This window comes from Melopsittacus undulatus, chromosome 5 (assembly GCF_012275295.1).
Source record: "Melopsittacus undulatus isolate bMelUnd1 chromosome 5, bMelUnd1.mat.Z, whole genome shotgun sequence".
NCBI classification, from domain to species: Eukaryota; Metazoa; Chordata; class Aves; order Psittaciformes; family Psittaculidae; genus Melopsittacus; species Melopsittacus undulatus.
In genome coordinates, this window is record NC_047531.1 from 61,166,269 (window position 1) to 61,180,048 (window position 13,780).

The window sequence follows — 13,780 nt, forward strand, 5'->3', positions numbered from 1 at the left end:
CAATTTGATTTACTTTATTGAGTAATAGTCTGATAACTACAATGGTGAATTAGAAAAAACAAAGCCCCAACCCCCTAAAAAAACCCAAACATACTTCCCCACATTTTGGGAAACAAGCTGAAGAAAATGTTCTACACTGTAGAAGACAGCTGTAACTGCTGATATCCATGTTTTGAAATCGGAACTGAGTAACTGCAAGTCTGCAGCATACAGTCCTAAAGCCTCAAGCAAACAGGCTTACTAGTAATAACATGGATATATCACCACTGGGAAGATGTTAACCATGTTGAAAATTCTGGGACACCAATCTGGCATAATTCACAACATACTGGGTTCCTATGAAAGATGTGGCATTTTTCCTTAAAGTCAGCTTTTAGAGAACTTTGAAAAACTATGTTTTGAAATTCTTACTTGCAGTGCTCCTTTGCTTGCAGAAAAGCAGGAGAATTATAGCTCAATAAGACTGAATACAAGATCAATTTTTTGACCGAATTTGATTAATTGCGTAACTTTGGCAAGATTACCACTGCATGATCCAGTTAAGCTTTCAGGATTATATGAACACCAGCACCAAATTAAACATGGAATCAGACAACTGAGATACTTATGCACTCTCATACATCTTTGACCACTTCTGCAGTCTCTCACAGTCCCACTACTTCGGTCAGCATTTGATAATTAGTGCAGTATTTTATGCCATTGACAAAGCAACACAATCTGGACAGATTCTTGGCTTCTCTCTCCTTGCAAGAATAGCATGTCACCTTGTTGAACCCCCGAGGATGCAAGCTGAGATTATTCTACATAAAGTCTCCCTTTGTGGCATCTGAAATTAAAACCTTTCTCCCAGAACTGCCACTGTTTTGATAGTGAATTCCATGCCGATTTGTTCAACTGGTTACTCAGTTCTTTGGCTGATTTTAAGAATTGCATTTAGAAGTTACTCTACTTTACAGGCATTTAGAAAATATATTTATACCTGGTACTGGTACTCTTTCAAGTACTCTTTTAGTCTTGTTGGTAATGGCAGCTCCCAGATCTGATTTGTACATTTGTTTATAGTTATCCTGCAGCGGTGTTGCAGAGATGGAGTGGATGTATAGAGAGGCTTGTTCAAGTAAAGATGAACTGTTCCATTTGAAGGTGTTTCTGTTCTGTTCTTGCACATAAGAACATAGTACTCAATCAAATGCACAACGCTGTTGAACTGCTTAAGTCTAGATCTGACACACGTGATAGAGTCCAGTCTAAACTTGCCATCTTGATATTCTATACGTAGATTGGTTGGTCCTGCTGATGTTTTTACCGAAATAGTCAATAGATACTCTGAATGTGAACTATCCCTAACCAAGAAGGTCCCTTCGGGAGCATCGTGTAATCTCTCTTTAGCTTCAGCAACAGTCATGTTGCCCCAGTACCACCCTGTTAAAAGAGAAGAGATAGAAGGGTTTGGTTTTATTAGTGTCTGTTTGTTTAAAAAGCTACTCTTTGGTTGATATGCTTGTAATAACCCATCTCCTTTGTTGTTTGAAAGTCCTGCAGGCATTCTACATTTTTATTTGCGATTTAAATTCATTTGCTTCACAATGCATCTCAGTTTGACAGAGCCTTCCAGATCACTGTTCATTTTCCTATCTATGCATACACGCGCACAAACTTTCCTAGAGCGTCCTGAGAGGCTAACACCGAAGCTGTCGACACCACGGGCTGCCCGTAAGGGAGCAGAGACGCGTGCCGCGGAGAGCCCGGCGTCCGCGCTTCACACGCTGGCAGCCCGCAGAAAGCCAGCTTTGGAAACTCTAGGTAGTCTGTTGTTGAAATGTGCTTTGTCTACCAATCGGTAGCAGAGAGCTGAGAAAACAATTTCGGCGGTGCAGCTGAGGTCCTAGCAGGGCGCAGGGGAGGCGATGAAGGCCAGAAAGCCACTTCATCCGCCCGCGGCCAAGTCCCGCGTCGTGCGGGGCCGGGCGAGCTGCCGTCACGCCGGCGAGCAGAGCGCAGGTACGCGGCGGCGAGGGGATGCGGCGGCGGCACCGTCCGCCCGGCACACTGCGGCCGCCCCGGCGGGCAGCAGCGCCCAGCCCTAGCCCGGGCGGCGATCCTGGGCTCCCGCCGGGGCGCGGCGCTGCCGGCGCTTTCGCTTCGGCAGCCGCAGCCCGCTGAAGGTCGGAGCCGCCGCCTCCCCTCGCCGCCGCGGTGCCGGGACCCCGCCGCAGCTCTGGGCGGTGCTGGCAAGCGTTGCCCTACGGTCCGCTTCCCCTCTCGGCCCGGCGGTGCAATCCGCCACTCCGCTCCGCCTCTCCCGGGTCGGTGGCGCGGCGGGTGGCAGCGAGTCGGGCATCCCGGCGAGTGCCGCTTCCCCCGGGCGCCCCCCTCCCGAAGCCGACAGACCAGGCTTACCTGCCCGCCGCAGCTCCTCCATAGCGGCGGCCAGCTGCGCCGCCTCACAGAACTCCTCCGCAACAGGCGCCGCCGTCCCTGGGTGTCCCCAGCGCGCCCGGGAGCCCTCAGTGCTCTCCAGGGACTCGGCGGAGCGCAGGGTCATGGGGGGCGGCGGCGAAGGCGGGCGCGGCCCCGCTCACACGCAGGTCGGGGGCTGCGTGCAGGGAAAAGGCTCCGCTTCGCCGCCGCGGTGCTCAACGCTGCGATGGGTGCATGGCCCCGGCCCCCGGCCCGGGCGCCGCCTGAGAGCGGAGAAAGCGTGGTTAGCGGCGAGCCCCGCGAGAGACGCTCCCGACGCAGCCCTGTGTTTCTAGCGCTCCCTCTTCGGAACTTCCCAGCATCCAGAGGAGGGACCCGAGGCGAGATCACCTCCCGGCGGAGCGGGGGAGGGACATCTCCTCCCCCCCGGCGCCAAGGCTTGTCCCCGACTCTCCTTCGCCGAGGACGAGGCTGCGGACCGCGAAGGTGGTCTCGCTCTATAGCAAGGGCAAACCCGCTGATGCGCCGCTCCCTCGGCAGGGGTAGGAGAAGCCGGGCGGCCGCGCTGGAGGGGGGGGGGGGGGGGCGTTTGGAGAGGTAGGAAGTCGTGGGACTTTACGCTAGGCACTTAAAGGTACGAGCAGGATTGGTGTGGGGGCAGGAGTAACGGAGAGCGGGAGAGGTCGCAGACCCGGCTCTGCCCGGTTTGCACGCTGCGACGAGCAGGAACATATCGGTCCGTCTATCACTAAGGTCACACGCGAAGCCGTACCTCTAGGAATGGGAGTAAGGTGTGATCCGTGTTGCCGGGGCGGGAGTGAGTGCCCCCGGACAGCGGGGAGCCAGGGGGCTGGGGAATGGTACGCGGGCAACCCTGGGGATCGCTGTCCGCTCGGGTACGGGAAGGGGCATATATATATATATATATATATATATATAGCGCGGAGCAGGAAACATGCTTTTTCCGTTCCATTAAATGCTGCCGGTATTACAAAAAAAAAATTATCTTTCCGCTGAGCTGAAGCGAGCGGGGGGAAGGGAGGGCGAAAAGAGCCTCTGGCTCTCCCACCATCACACCGGGAGCGACATGGAGCCTGGCAGCCGCAGCGAGGGAAGCCCCGCCAGCTTGGCCTGGGGCGAGAAGGGGCTCTCGGGAAAGGCTGGGCTCCCAGCAGTGCCTGCGGGCCGGGCAGAACCTCTACCCTGCGGTGCGCAGCAGCAGCCGCCAGGTGAGGGGCTATGCCAAGGTGGCTCCTCCAGTCACAAGTTTTCGCGGCGGAGCTCGGTAAGTTCCAAATTAAACTTCAGCCGCAGCTGACGGGCCGTTCTGCCGGGTTTCTATCGCAATCCAGGCAGGCACACGCACGGCAACCTCCGCAAAGGCCATTCTGTACCCTCCCGCCGCCAGCTCGGGGTCCGGGCTCAGGTGCGCCTGTCGCTGGGGCTGCTGCGGGCGCAGGGCTGCCGGCCGCAAATCCCGAGCGCAGGTGGGAGCAGCCTTGCCTCGGGTGCCAGGGTGCGACCCCTTGTGAAGGGGAAGCGCGGGAGTGCCCAGTCGCCAAGTGCCGCCGCCCGCGGGAGCTCGGCTGGGACGGAGGGTTTGCGAGACCGCGACGGTTAGCTGCGGCGGGGTGTCTGCCGGCAGGGATGAGGAGCGCCGGAGCAGCTTGCCTCCGGCTTCGGAGGAGCCTGCATCCCGCCTGGTCGGGAGCGGGACGGCAGGCTCCCTGCTCTCGAGGAGCCGCAGGGCACCGGGCGCAGGGCGGGAGAAGGACAGCGGGACTCACCCAGGCTCGGCCGGACGGGGTTGGGATCGCCGCTGTCTCCGCCTGGAGGTAGGGTGCTCAGGTTGTTGTCGCTGCCGGCAGCAGCGGGGAGCACAGCACCCGCCGCCGAGGAGAAGCGTCGAGGCTGTGCTGGGGCAGTCTGCTGAAGGAGGAGGATGGTGCTCCTGGGGAAACAACACCCTCCGCTCCCCCCCCCCCCCCTTCCCCGGCGCGGGCGGTCTGCTCGCCTTTGATTGCGAAGCGAGGGCATCCTGCCCCAGCCGCTCCCCCCTCCCGGGATGGCTACATACAAAGGCTGCTTTCCAGGAACTTTCCAGGAACCGCATCATGTGACAGGACCCGCTCCGGCGCCTCCACCGCGACTCGCGGCCAGCCGGGGGCCGACGCACCGAGAGCCACCGCCCCTTGTCACGGCGGGGCAAGCGGTCGCCTAAAACCTTCTCACCTCCCAGTCCCCGCGGGCCTAACCCTCCGCCCAGCGAGGGGCGGCAGACGCGCGGCGAACCAGGTCAGTGGCTGAGGGCTGCTGAGGTACCGGCCAGCGGGAGGCCGCTGAGGGAGCACGCCGGTGGGGCTGTGCGAGACACGGCCCCACCGGCGTGCTCCCCAACGGCCGCCCGCGAGCGGGCCGCGCGGCACCTCCTGAGGTAATCATGCGAGCGCGGGAACGCGGGTCTTGTATTTCTTCCCCCCCCCCCCCCCCCCATTCCTTCCTTCTTCCCCTCAGTGATGGCGGGGTTGAAGGCAAAGGGAGTGTGGGGTGGGGTACCCTTCCTTGCCCTGCGCCAGCAGCCGGGGGCACCTGAGCTCGGCAGCGGGGCCCGCCCTTGGGGCAGGGAGCGAGTCAGAGGAGGGGAGAGAAGGCCGGTGCCAAGAGCTCCGTGCCAGGGGCTTGCGGCGGCCGAAGCTCCTGGGACACCCCACCCTGGTCTCCACCCCCCTTCACCCTCCGGCGCTAAATACCTCGTTGCTACAAACAGCCATTACCCGACGATGCGCGCGCCGCTCCTTCCCCCCCCCCCCTCCGCAATTTTTCAATTTATTTATATTTTTATTTTTATTATTAAATAAACCCGAAACTGGTGTTTTGTTTTTATTGATTTAAAGATGATTGACTGCACCATGGGTGCTGTTCGTTAACCAGCTGCCTCCCGCTGCTGCTTGCGTAGACTTAGAAAGACCTCAGCACTCTCCCGCCCCCCCCCATATCTATATATATAAATAGGTAAGAAAACAGAAACAAAGCCAAAGTAGCCTTATTTGCCCCAGCCTGTCTGCAGGGCAGGGCTCTCTACAACGGATATGTTTGGGAGAAAAAAGTATTTTTCAGGTTTGATGGGAGGAGGAATAAGGGCTGTCTTTTTAAAGGTCTTTGGAGAAAAATTGCTATAAAATAACGCAACAAATAATCTCTTTAAAAATAGGGGTGTGTGTGAGTGGGAAGCCTTTGTTGTCTAAGGGATAAATGAATATGTATTAGACTGGACGGTCTAGCTGAGGGAGCGGAGCAGCAGCGGCACGTCAGCTCCCTGCGCAGGGAAAGCTCCCACAGGGACACTCCTGCCTTGGCCGCACTCCCCAGAAACTGCTGAAATTCAGTGTTTCTTTAAAAAATATAAACAATAAACAAAACGGGGGACTATGTAGGACAGTTCCTGCAGGCTTTTGTAATAGCTATTACTTAGAATTTATAAACATCAGGGGATGAGGGAAGAGTATTGGGAGTTAATAGTTCTCTTAAAAACTGTAGTTAGTAGTTAAGCAGATTCATCTGAGGGGGGAAAAATAATAACTTTATTAAGTGGAATGGTCAATATGGTTTAATCAGTTTGTAATGCCAAGGTGCTTTTGAATTTAATTATTTAGTTTATGAAAAAAAGGTAGTTTTAATCACTGACAGCACAGCAGATTTCGGATGAGATCTGAATAACAAACGTGGGTTTTCTTACTTAATCATTCTCAGAAATGGTTTAAAACAATTTAGGTCTCGAAGGTTATTCTTGTTCCTGTTTTCATCTGTGCAATTCAGATAGCCTCAGATCAGCCTTTGGGAATCCCCACTAACTTTTCCCTGGATAGATTTGAAGAGAGGAGAAAATATGTCTGTGTCCTTTGAAATTTAGTTTACAGTTCTGTTACTGACGATGTGAGACCTTGTATAAAAATATAATTTAATATTTTCAGAATTGCACTGGCTTCACTATGTTCAGGAAACAACAGCAGAAGCAACAAAAAAGGTATATTATTACTAAAATAATTCCAGATGCCTATATGCAGGCATAGAGCTTTTGCTCAAAAATAACTTATTTTGATATGTGTTCAAATTAGAGCTATTCCTTCAAAGTTCACTAATTCATCTTAAGAGAAATGGAATGCATCTTTGTTCAGATGCAAAGCTGCCTTTTTACAGCTTTGCTGTAGTTCTCTTTTCCCATGTTATTTATTAATGGCATTTTTATGTGGATAGTATCTCAAGACTTCCTTTGCTTCTGCTGCTTATTCGTCACTTGAAGTCATAATAATTTGTTTCTAAAACCACAGCTGGTTACTGAGAAGGCAGAGGAAGACCATGATTTATGTGGTGAATCAGTAACAAGAACAGAGGAATGTCGTAAATATTTGTTACTTAAAACTTCAGATATTGTTATAAAAAAGGTAGCATAAAAACTAAATGGGCAGTATATCAACAGGATCTTACCTGTACAGAGTTCTGTTAATTTATTTTGTTTTTTTTCCTGAGAAGCTAATGCATTTTTAAAATAGTACTAAAGATCTGATAAATTTACAAGAGCAATGAAATTCAAACTTAAAAATCGATCTTTAAATGACACTGTTGGCACCTCCTAAGAGTAGAGTATTTAGGTTCACAGTTACCTTTATTCTCTGGTATGAGACTTCCCCAAGTGCCATAGGCTCCATGGAGTAAGTTAGTATTTCACTGTTGTTTTCAACAATGTTAGCTGGTTCTCTCTGTCTGTGTGTCTTCAACTTTCACAGAGGAGAAAAAAAGAAATAATTTTTAAGGGTAAGAAAAGGTGATTAAATTAAATTACTTTTGGGATTATGGGCCACATGTGGTGCATGAAACTACTTTAAACTACTTTTTAGCTTTTTTGGGATTAGGATATTTAATGCATGCTTGGTCTGCCTTAAGTGTTTAACTCTGTAAAAAATTAGAATTGAGTAGGAGGGAGGTGTGAAATGGAGAAAGAAGCAGCAGACTGAAAACTTAGCTTTCCATCAAGTAAATAAAAGAAGGTTTCTAATTGCCAACTAACAAACAGTAATTCTTCTAAACAAAGCCACTGATATGAAAACTAGTTTGTACAAATGGGGTTTAAAATTTGTAAGTACAGTTCAAAGCAAGTGCTTTATTTTTAGTCTGTATTTTGGGGTATTAGTTCTAGGACAAATATTGCCTGTATGTATATGGTTATGAATACTTCTGAGCTAGTTCTAGAGGTGTATCATCCAACTGGACATGAAAGGCACAGACTTAAGGAATCTGTGATTTCTTTTCCAGATACTTTCTACTGTGCATGAACGTTTTAGTTTGGGCAGGGTACCTTCCATCTAGTAGATATTTTTAATTGAGATATGTGTTAGTAGTGAAAACATAAACAGTAAGAGTTCTTGAAAATCACAAGCAGAATAGATTATATTTCTGAGTTGTTTTCAAACATATGTGCTCAAAAAGAGAAGGGGAGGGATGAGTAGATTTATTTATTTTTCCTTTAGGCAAAAACCCCTTTCATGACCAATGAAGGAGGCAACAACTTTTTTACAGTAGTGTGGAATGCCTGTTGCTAGAAATGATTTTCATTTTGTTCCTGAAAAGTATGCCAAATTCACTGAAGAGCTAGCACGCTGATTTATTTATGTAATATGACGTGAGCCAGGGTGGGGGGGGGGGGGGGGGGGGGGGACGGGCACACATTCATTTTTGGCCCAGCTGATTTTGCTAAATTTGTTTTGGTCTGCTGAAGCGGTTTACTGGTTTATTTAGCTGGATTTATCTAGCTACCTGAAAGAATACAAGGGGCCTTTCTTTGTTCTCTGCATCCCCACTTCCTGAAGATGCAGCACCAAATAGCCATTATCCATGACATACCTTTCGGTCAGATAAAATTTGCTTTCCACTATTGCTTATCGCTTATCACTTATATCTATTTATTGACCAGATTTTGACAACTGTTCACTTGAACTGAGCTAAATAACAGTGTATAACTCCTCCCTGCCCTGTGATTGCAGTGGCCAGGCTATTGAGTCTTTATCTCAAGCAAATTAGAACAAGTTAATTGTAGCTCCACACCACAAACACAGTCCACAGTGCGAGCCCTTAGAGAATTTCTCACTCAGCAATTGGAAGAAAGGTTTGCTTATTTCACAGAGAGTTTCTAAAACAGAATAAATACAGCAGAGAGACAAGCTTTTTAGTAAATTGGTCCACTCAGCTCTTTCCAGCTGCCCGAGGAGCAGAATGTTTTGATGAAATAAATAATGATGTATACCAAACAATTTTAATCAGCTGACACCTTATTTCCTGTCATTTTTATCTACTGAGAGGTGAATGCTTTAACTTTCTTGAGAATATATGTTTGGCAAAGGAGAATAATAAAAAATTCAGTGGATAATAATTTCTATGAATCAGTGGTGTTCTAAAAGAAAACCAGCACTTGTGATTTAAAAGCAAACCATCAAGAGGTAGCACTAAGAGAGCAGTACTTTGAAATAACATCCAGATTATTTTCTTTCAGAGGCGGTGGAGAAGAAGGAGGATTATTTTCTTGCAGTTCAGTGGATAGGTAATCACCGGCAAGCATGAAACTGACCATAAAAAAAGGTGGCGTTTAAATCCTTCTCTCATCAAGTGCTTCACACTATTTAAAACTTACGGTAGCATCTAAAGGCCTCACCTACAGTGAGTAAGAGATTGTTGAGACACACTTAGGATCTTCAGTTAAAACCAGTAAATGTGGAGCTTTTATAGTTTCTCTAATTTACTATTTATAATTTAAAGTAAAACCAAAATAACATAGAAATAATTTCATTGCACTTGTTATGGAAAAGTGGGATGTGGTGACAGGGTACTATGTATATATATGTATATTTAAAAAAATATAATTTACACAGCAGTTTTCACCTTATTTTATGTTAGGCTTCTATATAAACAGCAGAATTCAGGTGTGTCACTTTGTTATTTTGTGAATTGTCTTAACTCTTAACTACAGCTAGCTAAATATTGCTGGAAGTTACCTGAGGATAATTTGTAAATATAGACCCTTTGACACCATTTTCTTTCCTATTACATGTCCTTTCAAGAACATGGTAGAAAAAAAGACTGCTGGCAAGAACTGTTTTGATAGCAGGCATTTTAAACAACTACTAGGAGAATATTTGCTATGGATTTCAATATTCAGATTATAGTGTAAGATGTTGTGGCCATACTATTTGTTTACCTCGGGTTTGGGGCTATAAAAGGGTGTATATGTCTGAGAAAGGATGTATAGGTGTATATATACACATACACCTATACATACACATGTTCACAACCACACTTTCTGAAGTTGCGGGTTTTTTGAGAAATGTATACTCATCTTTGTCTTAGAAAACTCCTAGAGATAGCACAGCTGAAAGCACTGTGAATTCTTGCATTCTCGTCCTAGATGCTGCCAGAGAAAACAAGCTTTTTATGCTTGAGGAGGCTCAAGATGTTTTCCTGCCAGTTGCGAGTTCTACTTCTCAAACTAAAAGAGAGCAAGTAATGTCTGTGAAAAAGTTTTCCTGACAGATGGCATGCAGGCAGCTCTCCTGTGCTCTGCCAATCTCTAAGTAATTAAAGTTTCTTTGTTGGCGAAGAGTCAGTTCTGAAGCTAATAAGGAAAATTAAAACAGGTGATGCAGTGGCTATCTCCAAAGGGGAGAGTTTTCAGTGCAAAGTATAATGAAGATGAAGAAGAAACTGGGTTATATGTCTTTGAATAAATGGTCTTCCATCAGAAAAAGATTAATTTTAAATCACTGTTCTAGTTCTTATATTAAAGATGGTTTAATTCACCCAGAGCTATTTGGCCTGGAGAATGAATTCCTACAATTAAGTGTTTATGATTGAAAGTGCTGCCATGGAAAGCAGACAGATGAATATAATTTCAGGAGTACTGTGAATCATTAAATGAGTTGTAGAACCTTTTCCTGGGCATGAGCCACTTTTAAATTTCAGGCTAAGGCTATAATAGACTTCAGTATAAGGCCTGATGTGCTGCTGTATTTAAGAGTTTGAATAACAGGATAATCAATATGTATTAATGTGCTTATTATTAATGTGCTTATATAATTTTCAGCTTCTTACAGTTAATTGAAAATATGCTGCCTATGGCATAGGTATGTACTGCTTGGATCAAATACTCTTTTCAGATGAGTGTATTGTGAGTTTGAGGTAATAAACTTAACCTGCCTCTGACGTGTTGGCTTCTTTTGGCTCAAGAGAGGCATGGCTGCTTTTCCCACTTCAAGTGTAAAGACAGGCTGGATGTGGAATGTCACACAAACCTGGACAGTTGACAAGAAAACAGTGCTAGCTGCCAGCTACCTTCTCTCTCTTTATTTGTCATGATTAGTGCTTGTTTTATGTCAGGAAGGCTCAAAGCATTGTCCTGTAAGTGACTGGCATGCTGGGAAGTTGTAAACTGAAATACAGGCCAGACAGACTGGCATTTTTTGGGCTCAGCAGAGGAAGCAAACACAAAGCTACGCTTCCTGGTTTTAGGGAAAGAGCATTGGTCCACAGCTTGCCTTTTCTTGGCACAGCCTGTCCATTCCCAGGATTGCTCACCCCTCCCGTAAGCAGTTTTGCCAGGTATGTGGAAATTAAAGCTCCAACAGTAGTAGATAGACTTGGATAGACTGCTTGAGGCAGTTACTGTCTCCTCTTGTGCTGTACCTGAACCATCCTTCTTGGGACTCCTACAGAGTGCTGCCTGCAGCACGGATGAGAAATTAACTCATACCTCTCCTCTTAAACAACTTCAGCTTTTGATTTGGTGTGATAAGATTAACCCCAGTTTCAGAGTGGCTCAGAACTGCAGTCGTTCACGAGCAGCTTCATGAGCTATTTGGTCCTGAGGTGGCAAATTCTGTCATGGAGTGGGGTGAATGGTTGGGGGTGAGAGCAGTAACTCCTTCAGCCATCTGATTTTAATCCCTTACCATATGTGACTAGAAGTCCTTAGATGCCCTCTACTGCCATATACTAGAATTAACAGATGGCTCTGTGTAACCAAATTCAGATTTGCTGAAGTCTATTATTATCTCTGTCTTTGTAAATGAATGGTGGAGGGGAAATAATATCCATAATTATTACAAAATATGCAAAGCCTTTTATAAAGTGTGAGTTTGGGCTAGACATCTTTTCCAACTTTCAATGTCATTTCCCTGTATTTCCAAATTTTAACACTATTTTTAGCATTCTTTTCAGAGCTCACTTCTCTGATAAAATTTCCCTCTGAAATAAATTTGATCCAGAAAGATGCCTGAGGCACAGCAGAATTTTTACCCAGCATCTCAGGCCACACCATGCTAGACAGAAGGAAGCTGCAAAACCTGCTGCTGTAGATCAGACCCTGTTCTGGGAAGTAACTAAAGGATGCATTTTGCCATTGGATGTATCATTTGCATAGGAGAGAACAGCAGTCTGTATCTAAAATGGAATAAGAATTACATTTCTGTCTCACATTTGCCTGTGTTATGACTGGTTTGGTGTGCTGGCAGGCAAAAAAGCAATTCCAAGTCAAACAGAACTAGTCCTGGGGGGAATCAGCTCTAAGAATCAAGTGTTTCTGTGGTGCTTGATATTCAGTTGTGTTGGCTGTATCAACTCCTTTTCCCCTCTATAAAGAAAACCCAGCAAACCAATCCCACCTTTACTTCCCCAGCCCAGGTTCCTGACACTGATTTGACTGAGTGGGTTTGCTCCAAATGAAATTAGCAGTCACATTTTGTGTATGGTTTTAAACATGCCTACCCTTTTCTGAGGACAGTCTATTACTGTTTATTTTCTTCTAGATGTTTGCCAGTGATGCTACCAATAGAGGCAGGCATGGCAGGAGGGAGTGCGAGCTTTCCAGTGGAATATGTGACGGCAGGGATCTGCTGCAGGTAACTGAATGGGAACATATTCAGAGGCCATGTAGCAGTGCCTCTGTCAGGCCAATAAAAAGATAAAAGCTTGGGTTCATCGAAGGGGTGAGCTACACTTTCTTTACCTTCCAGCACAGTCCCCCACTTTCAGACACGCTGGTCTAGAATATGCTACTTATATTTTTTAGGAACTTTCATAATTTTTCTAGAACATAATCTCCAACTAACAGAAGTCCACAGCAAAATCTTGTTGTGAATGGGGCTTTCTTCTGTGAGGCTGTTTCTGAAAATGCCTGGCTCTCTGTTAGTCATTGCACAAAAGGCTGAAACATGAATTTATTCATATGCTTATATTTTCAGCGTGTTCATTCCTTCAAACCTTCTCCCCCCTTTCTCCAAGAAATACGTGAAGCTCCTTCTGACAGGTGGGCTATATACTTTGTGGTGCAAACCTGCAAAGATATACCAATTTATAGCCCCCAACAATGTGGTCCATTGCATATATTTTTACTAGATCCATGTTTTTCCAGTTTCCTCATGCTCTTTCAGTGGCTTTTTTCCCCCCCTTTTCTAGCCATCAGGGAGTGGAATCCTGTGTCTAGCAGCTGTTTCTACTCAATTTGCATTTATATACTTAACACTTCAAAATAGATTATTTCTAGAAGCTTTCACAATATAGTCAAAATTCCTACTTAGTCAGAAGGACTAGTGGGATGTTAATGAAATCCCTTTGGACTGGCTGATGGAAAAGATGCAGCAACAACAAAATTCCCCAAACGACACACATCCGTTATGCTTCTGGCAGTTATACTTCCAACAGTCAACTGGAGCCTATCTTTTAATCTCCTGCATTTTCAGGATCAGTTCCTTGGGCTATTCTAAGGGGGTGACAGTATGCCAGGTAAGGAGATGAACTGCTAAAAAATACGTGCTGAACTACTACTGTATTTCTAGCAAAATTAATTTAGTATACCTGGAAAAAAAAACCCAAAGCAGCACCTGGCAAGCTGTTGAAAGTGAGGAGCTTATTTGCCAGTGTCACAGATTTTTAAATAAATGAACCCCTTCAGTCCCGAGAGTAATGGAAAAAAAAAAACATCTCTTTGGGTTTTATACCAGTATTTTCTTTTGTTGACATTTCATTTAGTAATGCCTAAGTGAAGATTTCAAGGATTGTGTCCAGTTATTGTTTGGGGTTTCTTTCTGCAGAAGCCTTTGAAGGCCTTTCACCTCATTATTTTTCCAAATGCTGTAACTTGAACCATTTCTTGAGATTTCTTTGAACCTCTGAAGGCAGAGAATTACAGAACATTAACATTTAGTGACCTTTGGTATGGTTCATTTACTCTGAGGGGGACTGCTGAAGAAGATGCTTCCTCCTAAATCTGTATTTTGTTGGAAGTTACAAAAATGCATTTTCTTCTCTGAATATTTAA

The 13,780-nt window shown here is 46.1% G+C and overlaps 2 protein-coding genes across 4 annotated transcripts in view; one reads left to right on the forward strand and one right to left on the reverse strand.

The window, feature by feature from the left end:
* SOCS2 (suppressor of cytokine signaling 2) lies at positions 1-4,747 on the reverse strand. 3 transcript variants are annotated; one of them, XM_034062807.1, is made up of 4 exons: positions 4,499-4,747; positions 4,209-4,347; positions 2,401-2,684; positions 1-1,422 (listed from the first exon to the last, which is right to left on the reverse strand). In XM_034062807.1, the coding sequence occupies exons 3-4, from the start codon at positions 2,543-2,545 to the stop codon at positions 974-976; spliced, it is 594 nt and encodes a 197-aa protein (XP_033918698.1). In that variant the 5' UTR covers positions 2,546-2,684; positions 4,209-4,347; positions 4,499-4,747; the 3' UTR covers positions 1-973. The 3 variants fall into 3 exon arrangements, with proteins under 3 accessions (XP_033918698.1, XP_033918697.1, XP_033918696.1); XM_034062806.1 differs by having other exon boundaries at positions 4,209-4,350; XM_034062805.1 differs by lacking the exon at positions 4,499-4,747 and having other exon boundaries at positions 4,209-4,384.
* The window catches only part of LOC115945499 (translation initiation factor IF-2-like), a 24,642-nt gene continuing 13,509 nt past the window's right edge, over positions 2,648-13,780 (forward strand). Inside the window, exons 1-7 of the mRNA XM_034063317.1 lie at positions 2,648-2,963; positions 3,440-3,650; positions 3,774-4,256; positions 4,515-4,716; positions 6,393-6,445; positions 8,966-9,013; positions 12,270-12,362. Coding sequence (XP_033919208.1) covers positions 2,648-2,963; positions 3,440-3,650; positions 3,774-4,256; positions 4,515-4,716; positions 6,393-6,445; positions 8,966-9,013; positions 12,270-12,362 — 1,406 coding nt within the window. The remainder of the gene's footprint in view (positions 2,964-3,439; positions 3,651-3,773; positions 4,257-4,514; positions 4,717-6,392; positions 6,446-8,965; positions 9,014-12,269; positions 12,363-13,780) is intronic.

What these genes read in the sequence shown, in the direction of transcription:
- SOCS2 (XM_034062807.1), bottom strand. Translation starts at nt 2,545, where the DNA reads ATGACCCTGCGCTCCGCCGAGTCCCTGGAGAGCACTGAGGGCTCCCGG. An exon ending in GGAGGAGCTGCGGCGGGCAG is followed by an intron (nt 1,423 to 2,400) that starts GTAAGCCTGGTC and finishes CTCTTTTAACAG; the next exon opens with GGTGGTACTGGGGCAACATG.